This window comes from Genypterus blacodes, unplaced genomic scaffold, assembly GCF_046128005.1.
Source record: "Genypterus blacodes isolate CSIRO-AG114 ecotype Tasmania unplaced genomic scaffold, CSIRO-AGI_Gbla_v1 ptg000073l_1, whole genome shotgun sequence".
In the NCBI taxonomy this organism is placed as follows: domain Eukaryota; kingdom Metazoa; phylum Chordata; class Actinopteri; order Ophidiiformes; family Ophidiidae; genus Genypterus; species Genypterus blacodes.
Window position 1 is genome coordinate 808881 of NW_027466883.1, and position 13293 is coordinate 822173.

The 13293-nt window shown below is 46.2% G+C and overlaps 1 protein-coding gene across 11 annotated transcripts in view; it reads right to left on the minus strand.

Moving 5' to 3' along the window:
- slc8a3 (solute carrier family 8 member 3) overlaps window positions 1-13293 on the minus strand; it is a 69482-nt gene that overhangs the window by 21894 nt on the left and 34295 nt on the right. For 5 of the 11 annotated variants that reach the window (XM_076157533.1, XM_076157532.1, XM_076157537.1 and 2 more), the window contains exon 2: window positions 1427-1533. In XM_076157533.1, coding sequence (XP_076013648.1) covers window positions 1427-1533 — 107 coding nt within the window. Of the gene's footprint in view, window positions 1-1410; window positions 1534-13293 lie in introns of all 11 variants that reach the window. The other 6 variants (XM_076157540.1, XM_076157541.1, XM_076157542.1 and 3 more) reach the window with 4 other exon arrangements.

The window sequence follows — 13293 nt, forward strand, 5'->3', positions numbered from 1 at the left end:
TCACAAAGACGGTGAGAATCAAGGAGATCCACATTTTGTGGAGGGCATAAAAAGATAGTTTGATGCTTGATCAATTTCTCCTTGAAACTTTATTTGGGGTTGTCGTTGTTGCTATGGCGCTGATGGGATAAACAGCACAAACTTTGTAAGTATTGTATCCCGTGTGTTCAATATATTTGCTTTACAGTATTTAGCTTTTTTAAGTTTAAATATTAACTTCTTTTATTAGATTTCACATCATAAGGATGACGATTATTTCAATTCTCAATCCACTATGAATACAAACTCAGAATAAAAGCCAAATTAAAATTCAAAATGCAGACAGTAGCAGACAGAACAGGACATTTTCCTCCTGTCGCACAGCTTTGTGTATGCATAGTCAGAACTTCTCCGGGTGCGGACAGGTCAGACACAAGAAAGCGTGTGGCAGATGATTTCAAAATAAGAGAAGAAAGGGGAAACATCACACGGTAACAGCAAAGTGTTTGGAGTGGCGCAGCTGTCACTCATACAGACCTGCACAGCAACGGCTCCTCACCGTGACTCAAGCAGCCCAGACAGTGCTGCCAGACCCAAGAACGTAAACATAATGAGCTGTAGTGTTTGGATTCAACAGCCGGGTGCCAGATTGCCCCCCCCTCCCAGCCGCACACCCCCCTTGTTCCCCCCCTTAACCAGCTCATGGAGTCTCACCCATCCTCTGGCCTTGAGTGAGATTAGATAACGGCGTGTTAGATAACAGTGTGCAAATCTTAGGGGAAAAAAACCTGCTGGCTCCTTTAGGGAAACGTTACAAAAGACAAGCTAGGAGAAGAAGTAGAAGTAGAAGAAGAAGAAGAAGAAGGAGAAAACCCCCAAAATGGCCTGTGGAGGAATATGACTATATCAACCAAGGGACACATGACCATGATATGTATATATACATACGAGATAATAGGTAGGATAGCATGCTCTATATCTTGATTGTCTCATATCAAAAATGAATCTATAATGTAATTTCACCTCCAGCAATTTGCTACAGTCTTTATCCTTAAACAACTACACACATAGGCACACGTAATCAAAACTATACATTATAATGGCTATTTCCTTGTCCTCCTCTATGCAGATGACACCACCCTTGGCAGTAGACTATCAGTTGGACAGGGTGGGGGTGCATTTGTGGTTTGATTCTGCAGGAGGTTTTCGATTGTAACATGAAGTGAGTGTCCATGGGTGCAGAGCAGAGGAGGGGAGGGTTGGAGGGGGGGGTGAAGAGGCCGCTAGTGCCAAAGAGTGGATGCGGGAGAGTGAGAGTTCAGGCGATAATAAGGGACAGGTGAGAGACGAGAGGGGCTTGGAGGGACGGAGGTGACTAGAAGTGAGACAATTTGCAAGAGAGAGAGAGAGACAGAGAAGACAGGAAGAGACAGGTTCAGTACCGCACCTTTCTGCAGACTCATGTCTACCATGCGAGGCTCAGCCAGTTCCAGGAAGAAGTTCTTGTTTTTCTCATACTCCTCATCGTCAATAACTTTCACGTGAATAGTTTTGCTGCAAGAAGGAAAGTGACAGGGAAGAGGAGAGGAAACAGGAAGGGGTGTGAAAAGGAACGGGGAAAGAGAGGAGAAGAAGAAGAAGAAGAAGAAGAAGAAAAAGGTTAATTTGCAATGGAGGGACAAAGGAAGTGCACTGTAAGTAGGATTAATAATCAGCATGGAGGAAAGGTTAGGGGGTGAAAGGTCGTCTGGCTCTAGACCGGCCCGTCTGTCACTGGCACGCTCAGGTTCCACTGAGCTCACCGGGCCACCGCAGGCGTCACGAGAGGCAGATTTATCACCGCGTCTGATACAAATGGAGCGGTGCGTGAGCAGGACTCCGCGGCGAAGAGAAAAAAGAACACAATGAACTGAAAACAGCAGCATGTAATCAATCAGGCTGTAAAATGTGTAAACGGACATTTTCACAAGGGCAAAAAGGTGAGCGAACGATAAATGAAGAAAAAAAACTGTCGCTGTCTAAATCGATTTTTACGGCTCGATGTTTCAGTCGGAGCGCTATCAAAAGAGACGGCTGGCTGGACACGGCGAAGACTCCCCGTCTCTACAGGCGGAGACCAGGCTGATAAGAGGGGAAGAAGCGGCTTATTGCTGAGTTTATTGCTCCTGTTTGAGGAGGACACCCCTTTAATGAAGTCAAATGTCTGCAGGGGGAGAGATGCTGCTTTTATTATTATTTTACTTAAGAAGGAGGAGGAGTGTGTGACATCATCGCACAGAAGCGGCTCAATATGGCGCCCGGGCCCTGGCAGCATTCTCTCCGCTGATCGCCCCTAATTGATCCTTTTTAAAGAGTTATTGACGAGCGCAGGCAGTTAAGTGGTCAGCAGGCACCCAGATGTCTCTGCCGCTTGGTAACATCACAGCGGGCTCTCCTGGAGGAATAGCTTTGTTCAATTCAATGGGTTCGGCAGAAATGCCTCTTCCATCATCACACCGAGGGCACAACCCCGCCTGCGTCACGCCGCCTCCCGTGATGCAGGGCCGCGTGCCGAAAAGACAACAAAGCGTCACATCGTGTCACTCACGCCGTCGGATCTTTCAGGCTTCAGAGAGCATTTACTGCAAGCAGGAGACGAGTCAGCAAATGTCGACAGCGGTGCAACTACGCTTGAAATAGGGATGACAGACTTTATCATGTGTCTGACGTCTAACGGGAAGACGCTTTTCATCTTCATCTGACAAAAAGGACTATTCTGATGCATGCTGTTTGGGGGTGGGGGAGTATTTGGAAAAGCAGAGGTTTCACTAATAAGATAAGTGGCACAGCAGCTTTTATTATGGAGGGGCGGCTCGTGTATCATGAATCAAACATCCCCAGTCAAACAGGAGCTCATTTGATGATATCCTGCTAATGCAACACAGCACATATCTCAGCTGGTGTCAGTCCAACATGTACACACACACACAAACACACACGCATGCACACACAGAATCATGCACACGCGCACACAACGCTCAAACACACATCGATATTCACACCCTGGGTATGCCATGTACTGTGTATGTATATGTATTCAACCAGTCATCCCAGCATCTCTAAAGGAATCAAAGTGTCTTTTTATGACTGTTGAAATGCATTTCTAGAATCTATTGCTCTGGCCAGCATACAGTATGGAAATGAGTCTCCCTATTGAGATCCTGTTAGCAGCAGAACTCTCTCTCTCTCTCCGCTCACTCTCTCTCCGCTCACATCCCACTGGCAGGGCTTTCCTCAGATTGCGAGGTGAGATGTCTGCATAGCTGCTGCCGCCTCTACGCTGCCGGGAAAGCCTCTTTACTTTTCGTAATGCAGGAGAAAAGGAGTAGCGTCACTGAGCCTAATGGACAACTAGGATCTGGAAAAATACTGTAAGGCCGGCTGTGTGTTGAAAAGAACAGAGGACAATCTTTGCCATAAAAGTCTCAGCTAAAGCATTCTGGTATTCCGTATACAGATGGCGGTCAGCGGTTAGTATCAGTGTATCAGTACTGGAACTGTATTTAATTATTTGCTCAGACATCTGATTTGAAGGTAATGAAGGTAAATGTCTTCATACTCGCAAATCCGATTCAATTTCTGTTTACTGTGACCTGAAATCAGCTCATAGTTTGGTCTCTCGTGTGCCTTTGGTGTCTGTAATCGTAGGAAACACCAACGCTTATCGGCAGTCATGTTGCATCATGGGATATTTGATCACTTGCACATTACGCTGACACATTTTACACCCTTGTGTGACATTTCTCGTTACTTCGACGACATAAATTAGCTTGTCTTCCACATTTCCCAATCGTTCGTCGAGGGGAACTTGACTCACCAGAATAAACATGAAAATTGTGTGTTCAACCGCTCCAACACTAAGATTGAGCTGATTAATTTGTGTAATATAACACAGCAAACCGGAGCTGCTGTGGAAAACGACAGCGTTTGTATAATTTAACAGATTGTGACAGATTGCAGTGACAGAGAAAAACGCATGGAGAGGACACGAGTGCTTATTTGTGTTTATGTGACTTTGCAGCATTTGATTTGTTGCAGAACAAGCTGGAATCTCTCACATAGTGTGTGTATGTCTGATAGCTTCAGATGCCACAGCGTTAGAATGAATAATGAACACAGCACACGCACAAAGGAAGCTGCCGGTTTAAAAACACAAAAAACAGAAGAGCCACTAATGGAGAAATCAATATGCATGATTTTGCCTGTAGAATTGAGTTTCTACGATCAAAACATGGCTGGTAGAACACACACACACACACACACACACACACACACACACACACACACACACACACACACACACACTCACACTCACAAATGTCCCATCTTTCTGCTTTGCGCTGGACAATCATTACATTCCTGGCACACACGCAAATGAACACACAAGTAGACACACACAAACACACACACAAACAAGCATAACCATTCAAAAACAACATGTAATCAAAAAACATGGAGACACAAACACACACGCCGCCACATGTGTGAACCCATCGATGAGTGGGGAAAACATTAAACAATATTTGCATTCGTCTACCAGGATCATCAATAATTCATCCGTCTATCCCAAACATCTGGCATCAGCCACCGTGGAAGCTGCAGAAGGCCACTCCGAAAACCGCAAGAGCACAAGAGGAGCGTGTGTGTGTGTGTGTGTGTGTGTGTGTGTGTGTTTGTGTGGTGGTGCAGGGTGATAGAGATCCAATCAAACACCTGCTGTGCACACAAACACAAATCAGGGAGCAGTATTTACAGCCACCGCCCTGCTGCGTGTGCAGTGGATGCGGTAATATGAATGGCTTTACTGTGATCTGTTGACAGAGAGACACACAGGGTGCGATCGTGCGCAGCAGATGGCACACACACACACACACACACACACACACAGGTATACTCACACGCCTCCACAACACTGTTTTTATTTGCTGCGTGTTAATGCTGTTTTTTCTTTTTTATGGTTGACGTCTGTGCTGCCGTGATATTGTTTCTGTTGGGGGACGTTCAAGGACAAAAATAATAATACAAAATGTTCCTCTTTATGTTGTTTTGCCAAAATGACCAATACTGGACCTCTGACAACAATAACATCAACATTTGAAAGTAAAAATAACATCAGCCAATACTCTTTATTCACATACACACAAAACCAGACTGCGTTTCTTCACTTTTCAGGGTAAATCACAGTTTTTCCGGCCGACTATTCGATTATTTTCAACTTTTAAAGCACTACCAGGGAGGATTTTGTAGAATTGAACCAGATGACAGCATGGCGGCAACAATGACCCAATTTGTCATCATTTAATCAAATTCTGTATTTTTCCTCGATTATACCATTAATGACACACACACAATAAATTACACCAGTGTTCTAGTTGTGATTGATCATTTCAGATATCCCATTCGTATCCTTTAAGCTGTATTGCTTGCAGAAAGGATGGCGGGGTGTCTCCTGCTTTGTCTTGATAACAAGTTCAGCCATCTGAGGCGGATGTGTCTGGATGCTTCCATGACTCTCAGAATTCCCTGCTGGAGGGAATCCAGTCTGGGAAGGAGTCGGAGGATGCAGCTGAGCAGTTGGAGCTACAATGTTTCCACTGTTACTACCTAAGCAGCAACATCGGACGACTGACGCCAACCTCGTATGAATTCAACATGTTAACATGAAGTGGAACCGATGCAATTAGAATCGTGTGTAGCTGGAATGAATGAGAGGGTTCAAGAACCTCCACTGCTGGTGACTGGTCCAGAGGAGGAGGAGGAGGAGGAAGAAGAGATGAAAAGGGAGTGAGACAGGAAAGTGGAGACGAGTGCAGAGAGAAAGAGAGAGAGAGAGAGCGATTGAGAGGCAGATGCCAAGTGTCTCTGCTCTGTTCCGTGGCCAAAAACCACCCGGCGGCTTTGATTTAGCCGCACGCCTCCTCGCCATTTTGGGGTCCCGTCCCCTCCGACAGCACGTTTACTCCTGCTATGCTGTGGTAGTGGCAAACCGGCGTGGCGGACCAACACACCAGTCATGTCCAGTTTCTTGGTACGAGCTAAATCCTCAAATCGCTGCACTTTTACTCTAAAAAGCTTTTCCCCTTTCGGAAGATTTTCACAATTGAGGCAAGACCAGAGGCTACTATGATAACAGAGCCTAAAAGTGCTGCAATTAAACACAACCTTTCTTTTCTTTCCCCATTGTCCTTTTGATCCACCTCCTGCTATGGTACCTGGGACCTGAGCTTTCCGGTTTGAACTAAGCACAACCTTTCCAAGTTCTCTTCAAACTTCACCGTCCTCCCCTCCCTCTCTCTCTCTCTCTCTCTCTCTCTCTCTCTTTCCTTAATCAACTGAGTGCTTTTCAGTTGCTTTTCTCCATTATGCAAAGCTGCATTTAGGCACTGTTAAAGCGAGGCCCTGTTAAAGTGTGGAGAGAGTGAAGGATCGCTTTTAAACGGCATATATTTCTTGCACTCCAAAACACTCTGCAGTGAGGTGGCCTTGATGTTGGCAAGGACTACCAGGAGCTCTGTTCCTAAAAAGTTTGAGAAGTTGCTAGAAGTAGAATCTCGGCGCGGGCCGGGACATAAATTACACACGAGCCAAACGTGACACGGAGCGATAATGAGAATAATCAAAACTCTGTGTCGGCCGAGTCAGATGATCGACGCCTTCGGTCGAAATCCCAAATTAAGTCGAGCCAATAAAGATGAGAAGCGGACAGTGTAAAAAACTTAAAAATAAAAGGCCCCACTGCCTCGTGGGAAATCAGTGTCTTAATTAAGCGGGCCTGCTTTCTGTCACCAAGCGCAGCGATTATGGGCTGCGCTCATTACAGTCCTGATTATTGCTTTTCCTCAGCAATCACAGAAAAAAAAAGGCAAGTAAACACATTTGTCAATGATTTCTTGCCAATCTGATTACAAACTCTCATCAGATTTAATATTCTGCACCCGTAAGGCCTCATGCCTCCGCCCCCCCCCCCCCCCCCCCCCCCCCCCGCCCCCCCCCCCCCCTCCACCTCTGCTTGCATTTACTTGATTTCCTGTCTCCTCATCTGGCGTCGCAGACAAATGAAGGCGTTCTCAAGCGACCGAGAGCCCGGCTTTATAGTTTATAGTTTATACAAATACGGCGGAAGTCTGACAGACATTAACATTACAAAAGCAAAACAAAAGACATCGTGGCATCTTGCGAATTTGCAGGCTGAGTGTGAGCCGGACGCAACGGCTAAGAAGCTCGGTTTAGGCGAAAGAATGACAGTTAATGCAGGGGGGCGCCAGATGCTGCTTGAATTATTCATGACGGCCAACGTGAGCCCCAGTTTGGACAGTGCCCTTCAACCAGAGAGAGGGGAGAGAGAGAGAGAGTGAGAGAGAGAGAGAGAGAGAGAGAGAGAGAGAGAGATCAAAGGGACGTAGGCGCCACAACCATCCTGTGGGTCCGCTACTTAAAAAGAGTGTCTGCTGGACCCAAATTCAAGCCCCCGTTTTCAATAAGCGCCTCCCTGCTGAAGTGTCCTTGAGCAAATCATGAAAGATTAATCATATCAGATGGACTGGATTTTAGCAGCAGCTGTTTTCGCGGCGAGAGAGGGAGATTTTTGTGCGCTGCTTATGCCCGCCACACGCACACACACACACACATGCGCACACAAACGCACGCGCACACACACACACACACACACACACACACACACACACATCTGGAAGGAAAATCAACTGAGACACTTCGTTTTTGTCGTCTGTCCAATCAGATCAACAGTGAGGACAGAAGGTCAAGTAAACCAGAGCATCACAGCTTCAGAAGCAAAAATATAAAACTTGTTGGCCTCTAAACTAACTCAAACCCACCCAAACAAGCTAAACCAAACCTCGTCTGACTTAAAGGTGTTGCACTAACTGTCTCTGTGTCTCCTCGTGACCATAAAGTGCATTTCTCTGGACTCTTCTAGCTTATTTGCATGCTGTATAGTGACTCGAATGTCTCCCTTGCCACAATCGGCTTTGACTTTGCTTTGAAATGGCTACGCTGGCGTCCAACCAGCCAGCAGCTTGGTGATGTCACTCTCACCTCATGGGCTGTAAATGTTATTTGTTATTTCTACAGCAACTAAAACGCAGCGTGCCTCTCTTTGTGATGTTCAACCTTCAGCCTGCGCCATCGACGCCTTGATCGGTACAAGCTCAAGGGATGCGGTTCAGTAGTTGACCCTGTATTGATAGAGGGGTGTGTGTGTGGTGTTCAAAAGAAGTGATCAATGAAGTGTTGCATGACTTTTTAATATCATTTCGAGGACACGGGCGGAGGATCATCAGGCTCGGAGTGATTGCACCAGCAATCACAGAGACGCTGAATTAGTCTCCGGCTGCTTTTAGAATGCTCAGCAATCACACAAGCTGACACACACACACACAGACACACACACACAAATGAGCTCACACAAAACCAGACAGAACAGTGAGCGGTACCGGGAGTGTGTGTGTTGTGTGTGTGCAGCTGATGGACAGCATGACGAAAGCTTGCAGCGTGGAGCCGGCGAGGTTTATTAATACCATTGCTAAGAGGAATCATGGGGAGTCACGACGCCTCTGACAGAGAATCACATTATCTGAGAGCCACAGAGGGGCTGAGACTGTCCGTGCTCGGCCATGGCAGCACTGCTCACCTGGCTCTCTGCACAGCACACACACACACACACGCACGCACACTACAGTTCAATGTAACTGGATGCACTTTCTTTCTATTGTGTTCCTTCTTCCTAAGTACAGTCATATAGTGTTGCAGTGTATAGCATCACGATCACTGACTCTCTACATTTAGCTCACATACTGCTGTGTGTGTGTCAGATTACAGTGTGTGTTGTATTTAAGAGAGGGCTAAGTGTGAGAGAATGTGCCCTCAGTGACAAGATAATGCTCTGATCCCTCAGATCTCTCACACCCTCAGGTCTCGGGCTGGAATAGCTAACGCAACCGACCCGCTCCCATTTGCTGCTCTTGCTCTTACTTGTTGTCATGGATACAATACCCATCTCACAGCCCTGCTCCTCTCTGAACGTGACACATGACACGCGGACACTCCCATTCACATTCAGGTTTCAGCTGCCTGAACCCCTAAACTTGAACTTTTTCCACTCACTTCCATTCATTCGTTCAACCCATATGAGCGAAACAAGACAAAGATTTTGCACCTCAGGAGGAAACAAAGACCTCAAATAGTTTGTCTCTCTGACAAAGGAAGGATGCAGGCAGCTTGCTTCCTGCGCCCTGTCAGATCACACACACACACACACACACCCCAACACCATTTCTCCAGCGCTGATCCCATCGTCTGAACACACGGCTAACACCACAGAGAGGCTACAGTGAGTCTCTATCTCTTTTTGTAACGACCCTTTCTCTTCAAAGATGGATAACACACTCTGTAACAAAGGGATGGTGCAGATAAACCCTGCAGTGAGCTGTCACGGGCCAAACCGCACCAGCATCAGTGGCTTTTTTTATACATTTCTCAATGTATGTATGACAAAGGTTGACAAAGTGGGAAGTTTTCATTTACATAAGCAGAAAATCTGCCCTGGACAAAATAATATTTTTTTGTTTAATTCATAAAAACATGCAATGGGATTCCTCTGGACGATGTGCAAATGGGAGACAGGTCTCTCCACTGTACTGTAATACTCCCAGGGTCTTATTAAGGCCGACCTGATGTGGTTTAGTCCCCCGTCACACTGGGACCGGGAATACGTCCAAGGAATAGTTTCCATTTTTCAAATCTTCTTCCTTCCTTCATACATTTTGTGACGCTCTCAGTTTAAATCTGGAAATTCATCCCTCACTCTTCATATACACATTTCGTATGGATCATCTGTGATCCATTTTGACCGGGCTGGTCGGAGAGAGAGGACGGAGGACAGACAGAGAGACACAGAGTTCTGGGAAAGAAGGAATACTGGAGACATGAGGGACATGGCTGAGAATAAAATGTACTTTCTGGAGAAGCAAGAGAGTCGCATTGATCTAAATGGAGAGGTTGGCTAAAGGAGCAGGAGAATCTTTCACTTGTCAAGCACCCTTGCTATACTGTTTCCCCAAAAAAACATGCTGACTACCGCTGCTGAAGGGAAAAAAAGACAAAAGGAGAAGATGAAAAAGGAGAGGACGCTCAAAGGTAGAAGAGAGGACGGGAGGGCAATTGAAAAAACAGACAGCCATGCTCCATATTTTCTGAGCCAAGAGCAAGACGACGGTGTGTGTATGTGTGTGTGTGTGTGTGTGTGTGTGTGTGTGTGTGGTGGGGTGGTGTGAGCTATATTTTTTTTGGGATGTCTGGAGCGAGCCCAGAGGTCCTCCTCTACAAGGACACAATGCAATAAAACACTCAGAGATGAAGTGTCGGATAGAGGGCGACAAGGAAGGAAGTGGAGGAAGAGAGAGAAGCAATAGAGGACACAGCCTTTGGAAAGGAACGCGACAGCAGCAAGGTGAGGGTGGAGGACGTGGTTTGGGACTGAGGTGGAGAGAAGACAGAAGACTCCACAGACCCAGAAATCCTCAGGAAATCTCACAAATGTAAAGTTGAAGTTCTCTTCCAAAACGCTCTATATCACTTTGGAACCTTTACTCATCATCTAAATGCCTCTGAAATACAGAGAAGTGAGTCGGGACAGTTTGCCATAGACCAGTTACTCTCCTTTAAAGAATGTATTTTATGCTATGAGGTATTTTATAAGAGGATTTGTCACTTATTTAAGTGGTTACTAGCTCAAGTTTGACAGAAAACTTAATTCCGTCTTCATTTCCAACAGAGGAGAAGTGAATTAAACTGGTGGCCTGCGCTCCATTACACATATTACTGCAAGTCCGGAGCTTTCTGCTTGATTTCTTTATCAAATCTGCTCCTTCTCACAGAGTCCTACAAGCTTAACTGGAACTGTGGAACTGTGATGTGTGTTTCATGTCCTTACTAGGCTCAAGGACGAATCAGCTTGAAGATTTCAATTTAGTTTGTACACAAAGACGCAGGATTTGCTGCTTTTCACTGTGTTGAATCAGCAAAATGAGCTGATGTTAGTGGGATAAAGCTGGACACTGTTGCAGTTGGTATCAGAGAGACGTCAGACCAAACCAAAGACCCTTAGATATTTGTCTTGGTTACTAACTTCATTCCCAATTCTCGTGTGAAATCGAGCAGCATTGCCCATCAAACACTGCTGTCCCTGTGTATTTGTCTTCCACTGCGCAAAACATAAATTACAAAGCAAACATAAAGGTCATCATGCTGGCCAAAGGGGCTAAACGTGATAAATTATTGATTCCCGTGCTGATATTGTGCTTTCACTTCGCTCCAGAGTTGCCAAGCTACAGGGGGGGAAGAAATCCTGGTGCTTGTAGGGGAACAGTAGTGACTTGCTCAAGGACACTGCAACCATGACTACCATGATACTGAAAATAGGATATGTGGTGTGGCTGAAACACTCTGCCGCACGCTGCCCTGCTGTCAGTACACCTGTCTGTCACCTTGTCTACTCCGTGGCTATTTTGCTCGCCACAGGAGCCGGGCAGCTGACCAACCCATGGCACATGCTTCACCCATTAGGCGGCCGGGCGCTCAGCTCTGCACAGCCTCGCTGCTACACAGGGGGCCATTATTTCTGCATTTGCACACAGGGACATAGGAGGGAAAAGAAATAACACACAAGCTCACGCCTCAGTGCATCTCTAATCAAGCAACAGAAAGCACATTTATGAGCACGAGTGTGTGAGTGTGTGTGTGTGTGTGTGTGTGTGTGTGTGTGTGTGTGTGTGTGTGTGTGTGTGCAAATGTTCCTGTACATTATGTGGTCCTGTGCATTATGTTTCGTGCATTCTGTGGATGTCGCCACTTACAGTCACAGTACAATCAAGGGATGCGGGGGTGGATGTATGTGTGTGTGTGTGTGTGTGTGGGTGTCTTGGTAGTGGGGCGTGTAGTGGATTTGATGCAGACGTAGAAAGACATCACTGATTGAGAAGTGGATGGCATAGGGAAGATGCACATTTCTAAAAATAGCCAGGGACATGGATTTTCTCTGGCAAGGGCTTGCAGCTTCTGTGTGTGTGTGTGTGTGTGTGTGTGTGTGTATGTGTGTATTTGTGTGTGCCACAGAACCCAGCTTCTCTAACAGTCAGTGGCTACACACATACATTACAGACACATTTACTCACTGAAATTCAGCACTAAGTTATGATCACAGTTCGCTGCCAGGGGTCCTGCACACAAAATGGGCCAATGCATGCACGACACGCTCAGCCCCAACAATACACACACACACACACACACACACACACACACACACACACACACACACAGTATCACGCCCATACCTCACACAGCACACACCAATTCCGCACAGTATCCTAACCTGAGGGCTGACAGCCGATGTAGGATCTTGTGATGTTAAAACTGGTCCCTTGATAAATTCTTAATTACACAGAAATGACTGTGGAACGTCTTCCAATGGCCTTTGGGCGGCACCGAGCCACTATAAACGTCAAACAGCTTGCCAATGAATTGCCATTGACCGGCTTATGAGAGCAGCTTGATTGCCGTCCTCTGGAGGATTGAAGCAGTGTAGTATGTAGTCCACAGGCTTAACTTAAACATTTTCTTCCGACTCCAGTTATTGGGGTCAAAGGAATTTTCTGGCCTGGATACGAGGACGCCTGCCAAAAACAAAGGTTGGGAACTTCTGCTTCATGCTTTGCAGTAATTCACGTCGCTGCTCCTCAGCTCTTAAACTGCAGCGCCGTGTAGCGAGCAGGCAGAAGGCAAAGGCGGGGTTGGAGGTGGAATAGGACATTAACAACAAGGTCAACTGCACTCAATCAATTCCCCTCGATATATTCTTTGGTCCCAGTAGGTGCCGAGAGATGAAACCACAGGAAAATACGACTATGAGAAGGTGAGGGGAAAAGCTGTGGGGTCTGTTCCTGAGACGAGGGGACAAAGAAAAAGAAACTGTGGCTCTAAATGCACAGTTTCACTTTAAAAGGGTTCCCAGAAGGGATCAAACTATTTTTCCTACTGGTGCCATTTTCAGACATTGTCTCACATTCCACAGTAGTGTAATAACGCACAACCTGATAACATAAACTACACTATGTATCAGATTGGATGGAAGTTATTGCATATATTTCCATATTCCACTTTTTATTTAGAGAGTCTCTACTGATACTTTTGCATGGCTTTAAGGTGAAAACACCCCGGATGCACTTCTACATTCCCTCGCTCCCTCCATGGCAGTGCATA